At 43.4% G+C, this 14,506-nt stretch overlaps 1 protein-coding gene across 2 annotated transcripts; it reads right to left on the bottom strand.

Moving 5' to 3' along the window:
- Window positions 1–1,401: 1,401 nt before the first annotated feature.
- Adcyap1 (adenylate cyclase activating polypeptide 1) lies at window positions 1,402–8,970 on the bottom strand. 2 transcript variants are annotated; one of them, XM_028762237.1, is made up of 5 exons: window positions 8,783–8,970; window positions 7,828–7,935; window positions 5,620–5,751; window positions 5,100–5,198; window positions 1,402–4,054 (listed from the first exon to the last, which is right to left on the bottom strand). In XM_028762237.1, the coding sequence occupies exons 2-5, from the start codon at window positions 7,932–7,934 to the stop codon at window positions 3,865–3,867; spliced, it is 528 nt and encodes a 175-aa protein (XP_028618070.1). In that variant the 5' UTR covers window position 7,935; window positions 8,783–8,970; the 3' UTR covers window positions 1,402–3,864. The 2 variants fall into 2 exon arrangements, with proteins under 2 accessions (XP_028618070.1, XP_028618069.1); XM_028762236.1 differs by having other exon boundaries at window positions 8,342–8,813.
- Between the last annotated feature and the right edge of the window lie 5,536 nt (window positions 8,971–14,506).

The raw sequence follows: 14,506 nt of genomic DNA, 5'->3' as shown, positions 1-14,506 counted from the left end.
AATCTCACTGTTCCCAGTAATCAATAAACAATAATGCACATATTTTAGACCCTTGAAGACTCAACTATCTCAAGTCTTCTTAATAAGGCCTGTAACTTAATCTATCCCATACTAAAAAGTACACCAAGTGAAATTGCATATTAGAACTTCCCTTGATGCCAGCCAAGCGTAGGGTTTGTCTTTGTTTCTTTGACAAGTCACTGCATTAGTCCTCAAGCAGACAAATTTGCTTTTTCATTTTTCCATTCACTACACTGTGACATAGCAGGAGGAAAATTACAAATGAAGAGGAAAGAAATCTCCTTACCTGATAAATTCTGATGTAAAAATAACTATACTATCTTCTTTTCTTATTTTTCTACATATATCTACTTCTAGATATGGGATCCTCATATATAATTCTAAAATGCTAGCTATGCTCTACAAATAATTTTTGAAGTTGTACTAGTCTTTAAATACTATTGTGACATTTGTTGACTTATTAGTTGAGCCCACTTGTAAGGTGCTATTTTCCTCCCAGCCCCAAGCTCCCAGAATAATGAATCAGACTCAAAATATGTTTACAAATATCTAGGCCTAACTAGCTAATAACTTAACCCATTTATACTAATCTACATTCTGCCATGTGGCTGGTTATGAGCGTGATTCTCAAAGAATTTTTTAACCTAGAAATAGACAAGAACAACAAAAAGTATCCTGGGAAATATATGGAGTTTTCATACAAAAGCTTTCCTTTAAATCTTACTAATTTAAACTAATAATGTATATTATTCACAAATAACCTTATGTGTTTCTCTTAGGCTTCAAAGTAGGTTTTATTTTAAAACACTTGTTAACTCTTTGAGTAACCATGTCCTTGATCCTTCTACTGAAAACATTTTAGTGATCAATAATTTTGTATGTCTCTAAACACATCCTACAATTCCCAAAGTGATTATTTAACTCACTTTTATACAAAATTTTGTCAAGACCTAGTTAATACACAGGTACTTTTTAAAAACTCAAATAGTTACTTTGTAAGTATACCTAACACTGCCATGTGATCTACCACCATTGCCTGGTAACTTTCTAAATACTAAGCCATGTATGTACACATCTGCAGACAGATACTAATGTAACTGTGTAACTGACAAGTGTTCTAACATCCTTGTCTATTTACGGGCTTAGTGTCTTCTTCATCTTCTCCATCTGAGCAGCTACTTTGAAGATTTAGTTGAGTCCAGTACCCCATCACACAGATGTTAGAGTACAGTTATGAGGTGCATGAATGATTAGGTTGATATATATTCCAGACATGATAAAAATCTTATGGCCACTAATGAAATATAATACTTTAGAAGATTTTAAAAATGATTATTTCCTGAATGTGCTTTTTCTCCAAACATTAGACCAAGGTGGGTTGTTTACAAAAATTTATTCATACAAATTTTACACACTTTATATAACAGTTATCAAAGTCCTAGTTATAGATATTATGTGTGTAATAATGCTTGGTTAATATGTTTGTATAATCAGTTGCACACAAAATAAGAGCTTCAAGACTAACATCTACCTGTATCATCACTATAGCATAAATCTGCTCCACTTCAGTAAGGCTCTTGGCATTTCTAAAAAGTATACAAAAGATTAAATTGGGTGATCACTGTAAAATGCTTGCCACTAGCCACGTGAACACTAACTTAGACTTCATAAATAAAAGGTTCACTGGAGCCCTGTTTCACCACTAACAGCTGACACAAACAATTATCCAAGAAACAAATAAGTAAGACTAAAAATGCAAGCCGATGTGTTGCAGCATTGTAGGGCCACTAAATAGCCATCTGTGATTTGTGGCGATTTAAAAGGCAAAGAAAGGCACTAAAGCTGCAAACTGCATCCCGGGTCACATTGCCTGAGGAGACTGCAGAATTAAAGATTGATCCTGTAGCTGGACACAGGCTGGAATGCCTGCTTGCTTTCTCTGTTTGCAATGTGATCTGGGGCAGCATCCATCCACCCGCCAGGGAATGCAAATACAGTTGTTTTCTTAGATGCCTGACTTCAAACTAATCAAATCTGTACAAGAAAAAGGAAAAGTCCTTTAAACTTTACAAACTAATGTTTTTTTTTCTTGTTTTTTTCTGGTTTGTTTTGTTTTGGTTTTTTTTTTGGTTTTTGTTTTTTTTGAAAATCTGTGCCTAAAATTTGGGAGGCTGGCTGGTTTGTTGCTGCTTGATCTGGTTGGTGGGTGAAGGTTCTTTTGTTTATAAAGATTACTCCATATATGTTCAAGAAATTGACAAGAAACAAACATGCTTTTTTTTTTAGCCAAGACAGGATACAAGGGTGGGGTGTGGGGTCCTCCCTCCACCACTCCTGACCACAGATATAAGATAGTACTCATACATAAGAAGATGGGGTTTGAATGATTTATCAGTTAGTCAAACTGAGCAGCATTGGAACACTACACATTCTAATATGACAAAGATTGGTTTTATGAAATCAATTTTACTAAGCAATAAGCCATAATATAGAAAAATACATTTTACCTACAAACTCAATAAACAAGAAACGAAAGGTTCATATTTAGTGCATAATTACTCTGTGATAGCTACACAGGGGTTCCTAAACTTCACAGTAACTACTTGCATCAAACAACAACAACAACAAAAATAAGTAGCATTCACAAATTTAAGATAAGTGAGTGGAAAATGGCAAACGATTCTTAAACAATGCAGAAGGGCAAGGGTAGGAAGGAGGGTCTCCAGAAAAACCACAAAGAACACGGGTGGCTTCTGCAGAGCAGTGTTCAAAGGGAAGGATCCTGGCCATTTCACAACATGAAAAGCATGGACAGCACTGGAGAAAAACACATTGTACTTTGCACTCATTTCAACACCAGCACCTGATCTGTCAGGCAGTGGAACCCGCAGAGGGGCTAGACTTACCCCAGATTCTCAGACCTGAGGCAAGTCTCAAATCAGTCCCTCTACAGGGTCCTCCTCCGCACCCCATGCTCTGCCTCTTCCAATCCCCTCCGTATCTTTCACTTTATTCCAATTGCCCTAGCCTTAGGAGAGTCGGTTCCCTGAAGAATCCGGAAGTACAGAAAAGAGGGCTTTCTCCCCAAGCCTGTCTCCTCTGTACAGTTCCTCAACTCTTCTTCCAGGGAATGACATGAATTCTGGGGAGAAGCACAATTTGGATCGAGCTGTTGTTTAATTAGAATTTCCTTCTGGGCTGAGAGTCTGAGGAGAGACAAATACACATAAAAGTATAATCCAAGAAAGTGAACGTGTTGGAATTGCCCCGCAACCAGTGGGACAATGCCCACTTGAGTTAGTTAGGCTGGGGTTCGAGCAGCCTGACCCAGAGACTCACAGGGAAAGAAAACACTTCAGTAATTCCCCAAGTCATTACCTCAGAATTCCCCTGGAGCAGGGCATCATTGTTTTTTGTACAAATGGCCATTATCGGTATCTTCAAGCCAGTTGTGGATAAAAATACTATCCTTTAATTCCAGTTTACAAAAATAGGAGTAATATTCAAAACAATGGTTGTCTATTTTCTCTATTCATTTTATATAAAAACATAAACAGCTCAGGTGAATTTTCAATCCTTGTGCACGCTTATGAATTGCTCTGTTATATATATATTCTTAATATATATACTTATAATATATATCAATAATTGGTCCACAAAGTATATCTGTGCATTCTCTAGTGCTTTGTAAAAAGAAAAACAATATTATTATCAAAATAGTCATTTAATGGCTTTACTTGATACATAAATACATGTTTGGAAAGAACACATGAGTGATGACTGGTCAGTCAATTTGGAAAACGACTTTTCATTGTATACACACACGAAGCTGGCATCTCATCGCTACAAGTACGCTATTCGGCGTCCTTTGTTTTTAACCCTCTGTTTATACCTTTTCCCTAGCACGGCCGCCAAGTATTTCTTGACAGCCATTTGTTTTCGGTAGCGGCTGTAGCTATCTGTGAAGATGCCGTCCGAGTGGCGTTTGGTAAGGGGTGCCCGGTCGTCCACCGCACCGCCGCCTAGGTTCTCCCTGCAAGGAGAAGGGGCGGAGAGAGGGGGCGGGGCAGGAGATACATTGAGTTGGTGAGAGAAAACAAGTGGGCCCCACCCCCATGCGGGAGCCCGCTGGGAGCAGGCAGGATTCCTCGCATCCCGGGACAGCCCTCCTTGCTCCTCACCAGCTGGCAGAAATACTAGGACAGAGACCCCGCAGTCCCTCCTTCCCACTCACAGTTTCCTGGCACTAGATCTTTTATATTTTTCTAGATCTTTCTGAAGCACCCCGGGGCGTCCGAAGAATTCTCATTCTTCAAGGTTTTCTCCAAACATTGCTTCTCAAGATTACACTATCCATGACTCTAGCTAAATTGTCCAGACTTGTACCTTTTGCACTACCCGACATACAAGGGTCCCTTAAAGGTCTGTGGGATCCTACCAGGTCATCAATTCCGCAAATCTAGGCAAACATGGCACGCCTCTCTCTTTAAGTTGAAAAACGTGATAGTGATATAAGGCGACAGGCTGTAGGCAATATTTTCACCGCATGAATTATTCATGGTTAAAATGTAATCAGCTTCCCCTTGGGCTTATTAAAATGTTGCCTTCTGCTGACACAGGCTTCACGCAAGACCTTAGCTCTGGGATTGTCTGGCGTGAGCAAAAACAAAAACAAAAATGTTTCTTTAAGTATACAAATTTGGGGACTTTGTTCCTTCGTTTTGCCTTTAAGTAAACCTAGTTCTCCTTCCCTTAATTATGGCAAACTCTCCCACGAACCTGGAAAGGAGGTTATCTGGTTTGACTTGATTCTCATTCAACAAGGGTCCAAGCCCCAAATTTCCTACCCTCTTTCTCTTTCACCTTATCTCTGGCTCTTAGGACAAATTTAAACGCTGTTTTTAGAAGTCCGCCCAAGGCTTGTAGTGCCCACCTCATTGCCAGGACGCAGACACGCCCTCGGGCGCGTGGGCGCGCATAAACGTAAAGGCTGCCCCGCCCTCCCCACGCGCTTTCTACAAGGGCACCCACCACGGCGTGTGCATCACTCGAAGGTTAACTCTTTCACAAACTCTTACCCCACGCCCCTGGCCACGACCGACTGCAGGTACTTCCTGGCGGACAGCTGGTCCAAGACTTTGCGGTAGGCTTCGTTAAGGATTTCGTGGGCGACGTCTCTGATGGGGAAACAAAAAGAATGCGACTTGGGTCGTTCACCGCCTCGGCCCTTCAAGTGACAGCCAAGGCTCTCACTGCTGGGCTTTTCAGGAGAAGACCCAACAAACGTTAGTGACCCGGGACCTGGGAGTAACTTAGGGAAGTTCCCCAGGAGTGACTCTAAGATGGGACTTAGTGTGGCCTGAAAGCTCCCCGCCTACTGAGTCGCATACTCACTGACACCTCTCTGGCCTCGGAGCTTTCAGTCCGTGGTGCGGCCTGGGCTCCACGGGGATCTGTCTGCTAATTTTCTGTGGCTCTCATGGGAAAGGAGGTTCGAGGACCCTTCTTTTAGTAGAAAGGGCCCTACTTTTAGAACCCCTACGGGGTCCCTTCTGCCAGATTAGGCCCAAGCCATAGGCGGAAGCCGTGCGGGTGTACCTCCTGTCGGCTGGGTAGTAAAGGGCGTAAGCGTCACGCAGCGCGGAGGCGGGGCTCCCCACGCCCGGAGGGTCCCAGTCGTAGAAGTCTTGCAGTGGATTTCCGTCCTGGTCATAAGCTTCGTCTTCTGGTCTGCGGGATAGCCAAGGGGGGTGGGGGTCATTAAAAGTCACTTCCTAGTTCTGCCAAGTCCCAAGAAGGTCCCATTGGTTTTTCTTCTTCATTATGGTCTCCCACGGAGAATTATTCTTTCTTCCAGAACGATCCTAGGGACAAGGTAAGGGAACTACACCCAGCAGCAGTTCCTACTGTAAGGACCTCAAGGAAATTCGCTCATATCTCCCCAGGAGAAACAACGATCTCCTCCAGGGCCACTGGACAACTGTGTAGACCCCAACACCTGGCTAAGGAAAACATCCGCTCTCTCCTCACCTGACTCCCGGGCTTCCTTGAGTAGCATTTAACTCGCATGAGAAAGATCCTAAGAAATTATATGAATCGAGACGGGAAGACCGAGGGAGGAATGAAAGGAATGGGTGGATAGGTAGGATGCAGGAGGACAACTCCACCAGCAGCCACCCCCAACCGAGCCGCCGAGCCCAGGGGAGCCCTTCCCCGCGCAGATGTAGGTCACGGAGAACCTCCAGCATCTATTTTGGGATGGAGAGAATCTGCTAGGAACATGAATAATAGATGCCCCTAAACTTAGCTAGTTTGGCTCATTCTGTGGTGTGGCAGAGCGCCTCAGAGCCTATCACCCAGGAAAAGTGCTAGGCACACGGAACTTTGAGAATAGCTGGAGGTGAAAGAAGAGCTTTCGAGTCCATTAAACAAAGAGTTCCTGCTATCTGTTAGCAATGGCGGGGAGGCTGGATCCTATCTCAACCCCAGAGTGCAAGGAAAAGGGTCGACTTGGACTGACATTCCGTAGGTGTTCAGCGACCTCACAGCCTCCTCACATATCGCCTCTCTGCGGGACAAAGGACAGGCAGAAGAGGATGAAAATGCAAAGTCGGGTGGCTTTAGGCTCCTGGAGTACTCGGAATGCAATCGGGACAAATAACCTTCTCTGGTCAGGGTTCAGTAGTTCTTGGGCCACCTTCCCAGGAGAAGCCAGAGGAGCTTCTCCGCACTGACATGTCCAGCCTTTCCCCCTCAGGGATGCCCCCAGCCCAGGTTCCAGACTTTCTAACCACCTCTGCTTTGCCCTGCGCCCACGTGCTGAAATTCTGTTACAGAAGCAAGGATTTCTGTCTGCCAAAACACCAATGGTCAGATACCCCCAAAGGCAGAGGCTCTTGGGCGGGGCTCCAAGAGTGAGCTCAACGCTGCGCTCTCCTGGGCTGCCCTGAGTGCCACCCCGCACCCACGCTAGGCGGCCCCCACGCATTTTCCCTGTCCCGCAAACGGGTGAGGTTTTCTGGAGCTAGGAAACCTAGGCAGCATCTCACGATTAGAATCAGAAGCCAAGACAAAAGCCAGGTTTTCTGCATCCTCAATTGAGCTAGGCTGTCTTCCCAATCCCTCCTGCCTGCTGGCATTCTCTCCCTCCTTCGCATCCGTTTCTTCCCCCTCCTTTGCTGTCTCCTTCTTGTGTTATTCCGTCTCTCGAGTAGCTTTTCCTTCACCATGTCTGGCCAACACCCCCACCCCAAGGCGTTCTAGGGCTCAAACTCCAGCTGAGGGTATATTTGAAAGAGAGCTCTTCGAGTGGGAAAGAATTCGAATGAGACAACAGGAAGGGCGGAGGAGCGAGAGACCCCGCCCCAATAGTCCAGACTAGGCAGTAACAAAGCAAAGTGGGGAGAGCTTCACTCTCGGCTCCCCGTGCTTTGATCGGGGAATTGAAGTTTTCCAACTTAATCCAAGAATAGGGAAAAGAAGCTAAGCGGGGAGGGGGAGGCGCACCCTGCCACCTTCTTTTGTACAAGTTAGGAGGGAAGATTTCTACAAGGATAAGAAACTCACTCCCTTTACCTGAGTCCCTGGGCTCCGCTGGTGAGTAAGGAGGGAGTCTGGCTGTACTAGAGCTCTCTGACCCCCAGGCTTAGCTAGGCACCCAAAGGCGTCTACCTAACCAAAGGCTATAGAAATGCCTGGACGCGCAGGAAGCGATCCTTAGCAGCCTGACATCCAGATCTTCAGGGAAGCGACCAAAGTGGGTGTCTGGCGAAGGGAAGCTCTAACTCATATTAGTGTAGCACCTACCTGATCCCAGGGAAGCTGAGTCCAGCAGCAGGTGAACAGGAGACGCTGTTCTGCATTATTATTCCGTAGACCAGCAGGGCCAGCCTTGCTCCGCTACACATGGTCATTCTGCGCAGGAGAGGAAAGAGGGCAGTGAGTGAGATCGCTCCTGGCTTTCCACCTTCTAACCCCACGAAACTCCTGGGAGCTGGGGAGCCAGTGAAACTGTGCCTCGCTTTGTTAAACACCACTTAAGCACGCCGGAGCGTCCAGCCACTTCTCTGTTGGTATAGTTCGAAAAAATAGCTATATGTGTGCCCAGCACCCAGTAACTAGCCAGACCTTGAACTAAAGAAGGTTAACTCATACACTGATGCTGCTGGCAGCACGGGGAGGGAGCCTGTAGTCAATCAATTGGTTAGTATGCTAAGAATCCCAACACACACACACACATGCACGCACACACACACACACACACGCACACGCACACGCACACGCACACGCACACACACGCACCTGACTATTAGACTCTTACCGTGGCTAGGAAAGGGTTGACTAAGTAGGACGGTGGGCAAAGAGCTCCTTCGAGTTTCTGCGCTGGAATCACAGTCCGAGAGGCATCAGTCACTGTCTGGAGCTGGTGTCTGGAGAGAAGCCGCGGGAATTAGCTGAAGGAGCTGGGGGGACTTGTTTGCCGAGGCTAAAATTCCGCTCAAAACTTTGTAGACGCACAAAACTAGGAGGGAGCGTGACACCGAAGGAAGTGGGCGAGGAGAAAGATGTAGAAGACAGAGTAGGCGAGCAGCCAAAGGGAGGGGGAGCAGAGTGGACTTAAGTCCACCGGGAGAAGAAGCTAATGGGTAAGAAAAGAGGGAAAGTCAAGGAAGAAAAGAAGGGTAGACAGGGAGAAGGCCGGAGATGCCGGCCTCTGTGGGAGACAATCTGTCAGCTTGAGGGAGTCGGAAGTCGGAGGCACCTTCTCTGCTCCGAGGTCTCAGGCTGCGTCTGAAGATGCTGCTTCTGCCGCTGCTGACAGAGGTGACTGGCCTTCTGCTCGTATTTATATATGCAGTTAACAAAAAAAGCTGTCCAAACGTGGTTTCAGGAGACACCTCTTTGTCAACATCTGTCTGCAATTGTCTTCAAGTACAGAATATTTTGGTTGCACTGTTGCACTCCGATTTTTATTCATGATATGACTTCCTTTTTTTTCCAGTCACGTAATGATCCGGTATCAGTAAAAGACGTCAGCATCCTAGTCCCTCAAGGAACATATTAACTATTCTGTGCTGTCCTCCAGGATGATAGGATCCGGAGTCATCAGCTTCTGATAAACACCTTTCACTCATACAATCCAATTTTTAAGAAGTCCAATTATTTTGATGGTTTTCGATTTCACTCATTTCTCAAAGACAAGTAAAGTACTCGTAGAATTTAGAGGATGGTGAAGTCGTGTTTTTACTGTGTCCCTGCTTCTTTTTACTTTTTACTCAACCCCCACCAATGACAACTCTGATCTCTAGAATTAAGCACCGTCAAGCTCCCTCCCCTATTAATAATTTTAATTTAGATCTCCTAATTCCTTGCGTATGCTTTTCCAGATAGGCGAGCTAAATGTGGAAGTCGTTTCGTGTTTTAAAGGAAAGTCTTAGAGGATTTTCAGTAAATATCTAATGAGTCTGTTGACAGTCTGTCTCTGAATAAATTGGTGGGGACTAGGAGCCGAGCCTGTGGTGCTGTCCAGGCTCTTGGTGCTGAACTGTTTGGGCGCAGATGCTACAAATGTTGAAAATTGCCCCTGGTTTAATTTTCACCACAGCCTCTAAATTTGAAGGTTTGGCAGTGGTGCTCTTGCTGTGGCAATTCACTGTCTAAGTCACCCCGCTGTTCATATTCATCTTCCCTTACGTTCTGTGTCCATGATTGTCCCAGTGCTCAGAACTTTCTTAATCCCTGCCTCAATGCAGAGCTTCCTCTTCTTATCCTGGTATTTGGGTCTCTACCTTTCCTGTCTACACGCTTTCACACTCTCTGTGGCTCTTACTGATTTTAAAAATTGAAACCATGGCACTGTGTTTTCCGCAAGAATTGAAATTTTAAGAATGCGATGGTGAGACATGTGTCTCTTAAACTTCTCTTACACGTTGATTCTGTTTAGGAAAATACAAACTGGGAATGCAGGAGGACTCCCAGCACAAGTTCTCTTGGTGAGGGTTGTTACCAGGAACCCTTGCCTGGAGATAGTTAATATTTTTAACTAAAAATAAAATGAGAAGGAGAAAACAATAAGGAGAAATCACATCCACTGGGAACCTTCTAAGCACCTGAGTAATTCCAGAAAAATTCACAAATTTCTGGTCTACTAGGAGATCTCAAGAGCCTTTCTTTTCAAGGAGAAGAGCCATTAGTGTGCATTTTCACTATCTGAAACTTATACACACAAAAAAAGAGAGGAAATTACAATTAAGTAGGAGTGCTTCCTATACTGTGATTTGGGTTTAAGTAAGTGTTTAAGTAAGCTGTTGGTTCCGAGTATGGCTCCCAAGCCACAGTATTTCTCACTTTTAATGCTATTCCCACCTTTATTTGAGGTTTAATGCTTTCTCCAATAATCAAATTTTTTAATTATTTCCTGACTTTGAATGATCCAAAGCTGCCTATCTCCTTTTAGTTTCCTCCTAGCTTTATATTGAATACTATCAACAAACTGCACAGGGGATGTTTCTCTTTGTGTTATGTTGTATCTGTCTGCTACTTTAGGTTGGGGTGTCTACGTTCCTAAACTACATGCTCAGTGTCCACCTTCCCTGGCCTTCACACAAAGAGCCTGTAATGAACAAGAAAGATAATCCAGCAGAACTGCTTTTCATAACAAACTGGCCCAGAACTATTGCCTACAGTGGCTTTCCTGACTTCTGCCTCAATGCAAGTCAAAGGTGAACTCCATTAAAATTCTCACTTTTGCCTCCCACTTGAATTCTGAAATGAGTTCAATCTGGAAAAAAAAAATAATTTAAAATCTCCAGGACTACTCATTTAAAATTCCCCATTCAATGCTCAACTTTAGTCAAGAGAGCCACCGTGTGGGGAGTTTTGTTGACTTCATGGTCTGTTAAAGGCAGAACCCACAAGCAAGAAACATAAGCAAGCCTTCAGAGCACTAGCTTGCTTCCAGCTTTACAGGAGTCGGGGGTTGTTGCCATTCTCACTCCCTGAGCCTGGGTACCCTCAGAGGTTACTCAGATCCAACACCCCAAAATCATACAACTTGAAGTCACTCCCATTCAATAGAGTAAAAAACTCAGTAGGGAATTTGAGCTTCTTGATGACTAAACTCCAGAGACCTTGTCTTTCTGGGAAGCTTCTAAAGCCCACCTAGCCCTGCCAAGGGCTAAAATCCTCCATCTCATACAAGCTTATTTCACAGATATTTTCATGGCCAATAGCCATCTTTAATCAGGCTTGTTTGACCTCTGGAGATCAGGAAAGCATTCCTATTGAGAATTCTGGCCTGAGCCTCTAGTCAAAAATATTGGAGAAGGAGAGAAGGCTGAACTCTTGATCAGTGAGAATTGAGAAAGGCTGTAGGTGGGAAAAATTAGAAACCTCATGTGGGTTGAAGTCTTGAGAGCTGTGTGAGTTTGGAACTGCATCCCACTTGGTCAAAGCAAGCCACTGAGCCCTTTTCTGCTTTGAATGGAGGGCTATGCTGCAAAGACCTAAGCTGGCTTCCTAACTACTCCTCACAAGAGTGAGTATTTGCCACTAATCTCAGAGATGCCCCAGTGCAACCTTAAAGCGGCTGTGTCTAGGGAGCTTTTGAGTTTGGAGTTTTGAACCTACATACAGTAAGCAACCATCAGCCAAAAAAACAGACAAGAGGGCTTCTAACCCAATACTGCCCACAGTAACTGGTATGCCAGCAAAGACTGGAGAGGAGACCAAAACCAACCACTTACATTTATTAATTTAAGAATGCATGCGGCAACTTGGACTAAGACACAGTAAGGAGCCTGGACACAGATACAAGGGACCCTCAACTAAACAGCTGTTCATGGGAAGACAAGGAAGAAGGAAAGAAGAGGAGAATGTGAATGGGAAAACCTTGTGATTTTTTAAACCCAATTTCTACCCCAAATAAATTTTTATATACTCCTAAAAATGAGTCGGTAAGTAAAATGAGAAATTTCCAGATATCCTACACATAACTGCAAAAGGGGGAAGGGACCAGACTTTCTATTTAGATAGCACAGAAGAATGGACAGCCTTCTCTCCAACACCCATACGCATTTGCAGGGTCTTGTCTGTCACTCAGATTCCTGTTCTTGGAATCATCTCCACCTGGGGAATTTGTTGAATGGGAATCTTGATCCAGCAAGCCCACGTTGAATTAAATTATCTTTCTGTCTTTATGCAGAGCAGTAAGGTGGGGCTCAGTTTCTCAGGTAAGGTGATTTCTACTCCTTTCCTCCTGACCCAGTCACTCAGAGTATTCATTATTTCTGTGTTCTTTTCCCATTCCTTAACTACCTAGCTTTCCATTACTACCACTGTCTCTAGGCCCTTCTCCATCAGATTCTTTAATTATATAAAAAGGATGTGTTTGCACAATTCATCTGTACACATTCCTAACATAAATAATATCCAATAAAGACTTCAAAAACCACGTGTTCGCTTTCTATTCTTTTCTAGTTGGCACTTAGCATGAGAACCATGCTGTTGTGAGCCTTTTTGGTGAACAAGCCTAATGCAAAACATCATCCTCCCTTGTGAATGACAGAAGTGAATTATAAGCCTGTATTCAATTTCACTCTAAACTTTTTCTCTTCTGACTTTTCCAGAAAATGTGATGACTAATGACTCACTTCAGACTGATTCCACCTGTAGGGAAACCCAAATGTTCTGCCACAGAACATCATGACCAAGGCTTACTTTGCTGCCTGCATCATGCTCTTCTGAAATCACTGTGCAGTAAGAAAATGATGAGCTTACCCATAATGTGTCATGACTTCTCTGACCTTCAGAATAGACTGCCTCCCACTCTGAAAACAACCATGAAAGAAAGCCTTTCCAAACCACATGAGCAAAGCGTTTCTCTCTAATCCAAGAAAAGAATTGCATATTCACATGGCTAAAAGATATGGTCAATTTTTGAGACATAAAATAGACAACACAAGAAACAAAAACGAGGAAGTATTCTTTGTGTTGTAGAGCTAGGCAATTTCAATAGTTCCATATGTGTCTCTCCTAAGACTGAATTAGCTGAGCATGAATCTATTGGGCACCAAAAACTATATCCCAGACTTTACTATGTGGTTCCTGACAAATTCTCCAGAGATTTCTAAAATCTGCTCTTTAAAATCAAGAAGAAAGTCCTCTTAACTTCAGCTCCATGCTCTGCTCACTTAAGGCTTAAATATAGGAGTAAAAGCTTGAATAATATCCAGGAAATTCAATATCCTAAGTGAGTTTCACTGACAGCTTCTGAAAACATTAAAGACAGATCTATGTACAAAGTTTTTATGTACAAATCAAAAGAGGATATTGCTCTATGGCTTCTAACCTCTGCACTCTGAGCTGAGACAGCTTTATCTGCCAATGAATATTTGAAATAAGATTTAGTTTGTAGCCAAGTGGTAGTGGCACATGCCTTTAATCCCAGCACTTGAGAGGCAGGAGGTAGAGACAGATGTTCCTGGATAGAGACCTGGATAGGGATAGAGACCCCTGAGTTCCAGGATAGCCTCGTCTACAAGGCTGCTAGCACTGTGTAGTAATATCTCTGTAAGTACTTTTGTTAATGATGGGAATCAAAACCATATATGTGTACTAAGCAAGTGTTCTAGCACTGAGCTACTCCAAACCAAGCAAATACCTTTCAAATTATATTTTCTTTCTACCCAACATATACTTGGGTTTTTTTTTAAAAGCCTACCATTTGTCTGCTTAGAATAAAGCTACATTTGTCTTGAGTTTACTCCTCGATATTTTATTATTTCTTCAAAGCATTTTAAATCCTTCCTTCCAAAATGGCTGTCTAATGTTGCCATTCCCCATTAGTAACAAAAATATTTAGTGAATACTTGCCATGCTAAATGCTTGGCTAATATTATTTCCCCCATGATAGTTTTCTTTATGGATATTAGTGCTACTTCCATTTCACACATGAGAGGCTGGGACTGAAAGAGGCTAGTGAACTTTCCTCAGCTTCAAACTCAAATCCAAGAGACTCCAAAGAGTTTTGATGTTAATGATATATTATACTGGCTTGCATATTTATTTCCTCCAGAGTTATTGTAAGTATAAACAAATAGTTTAATATCAGCTTAAGTCTGTGACTTGACCAGAAGCTGGGAACAACCTCGATATCCCTCAATAGAAGAATAGATACAGAAAATGTGGTACATTGACAGTATGGTTTACTATTCAACTATCAAAAACAATGATTTCATGAAATTTGCAAGCAAATGGATGGAACTTGAAAATATCATCCTGAGTGAGGTAACCCAGTCACAAAAGAACACACAGGGTATGTCCCCACTGATAAGTTCATATTAGCCAAAAAGAAGCTTGGAATACCCGTGATACAACTCACAGACCATATGAAACCCAAGAAGAAAGAAGATCACACCAAAGTGTGGATACTACAGTTGTATCTAGTAGAGGGAAAAGAATAATTTCTGGAAAGTAGAGAGAGAGG

The sequence above is a fragment of the Grammomys surdaster genome, unplaced genomic scaffold (assembly GCF_004785775.1).
Source record: "Grammomys surdaster isolate TR1022 unplaced genomic scaffold, NIH_TR_1.0 132, whole genome shotgun sequence".
Lineage (NCBI taxonomy): Eukaryota > Metazoa > Chordata > Mammalia > Rodentia > Muridae > Grammomys > Grammomys surdaster.
This window is presented reverse-complemented; position numbering and strand designations above follow the sequence as displayed.

Excerpts from the sequence above, each read along its gene's own strand:
- Adcyap1 (XM_028762237.1), bottom strand. The coding sequence starts at position 7,934 with ATGACCATGTGTAGCGGAGCAAGGCTGGCCCTGCTGGTCTACGGAATA. Across the intron at positions 5,752-7,827 it reads CTCAGCTTCCCTGGGATCAG|ACCAGAAGACGAAGCTTATG; the intron begins GTAGGTGCTACA and ends GCTATCCCGCAG. Across the intron at positions 5,199-5,619 it reads TACTACCCAGCCGACAGGAG|AGACGTCGCCCACGAAATCC; the intron begins GTACACCCGCAC and ends TTTCCCCATCAG.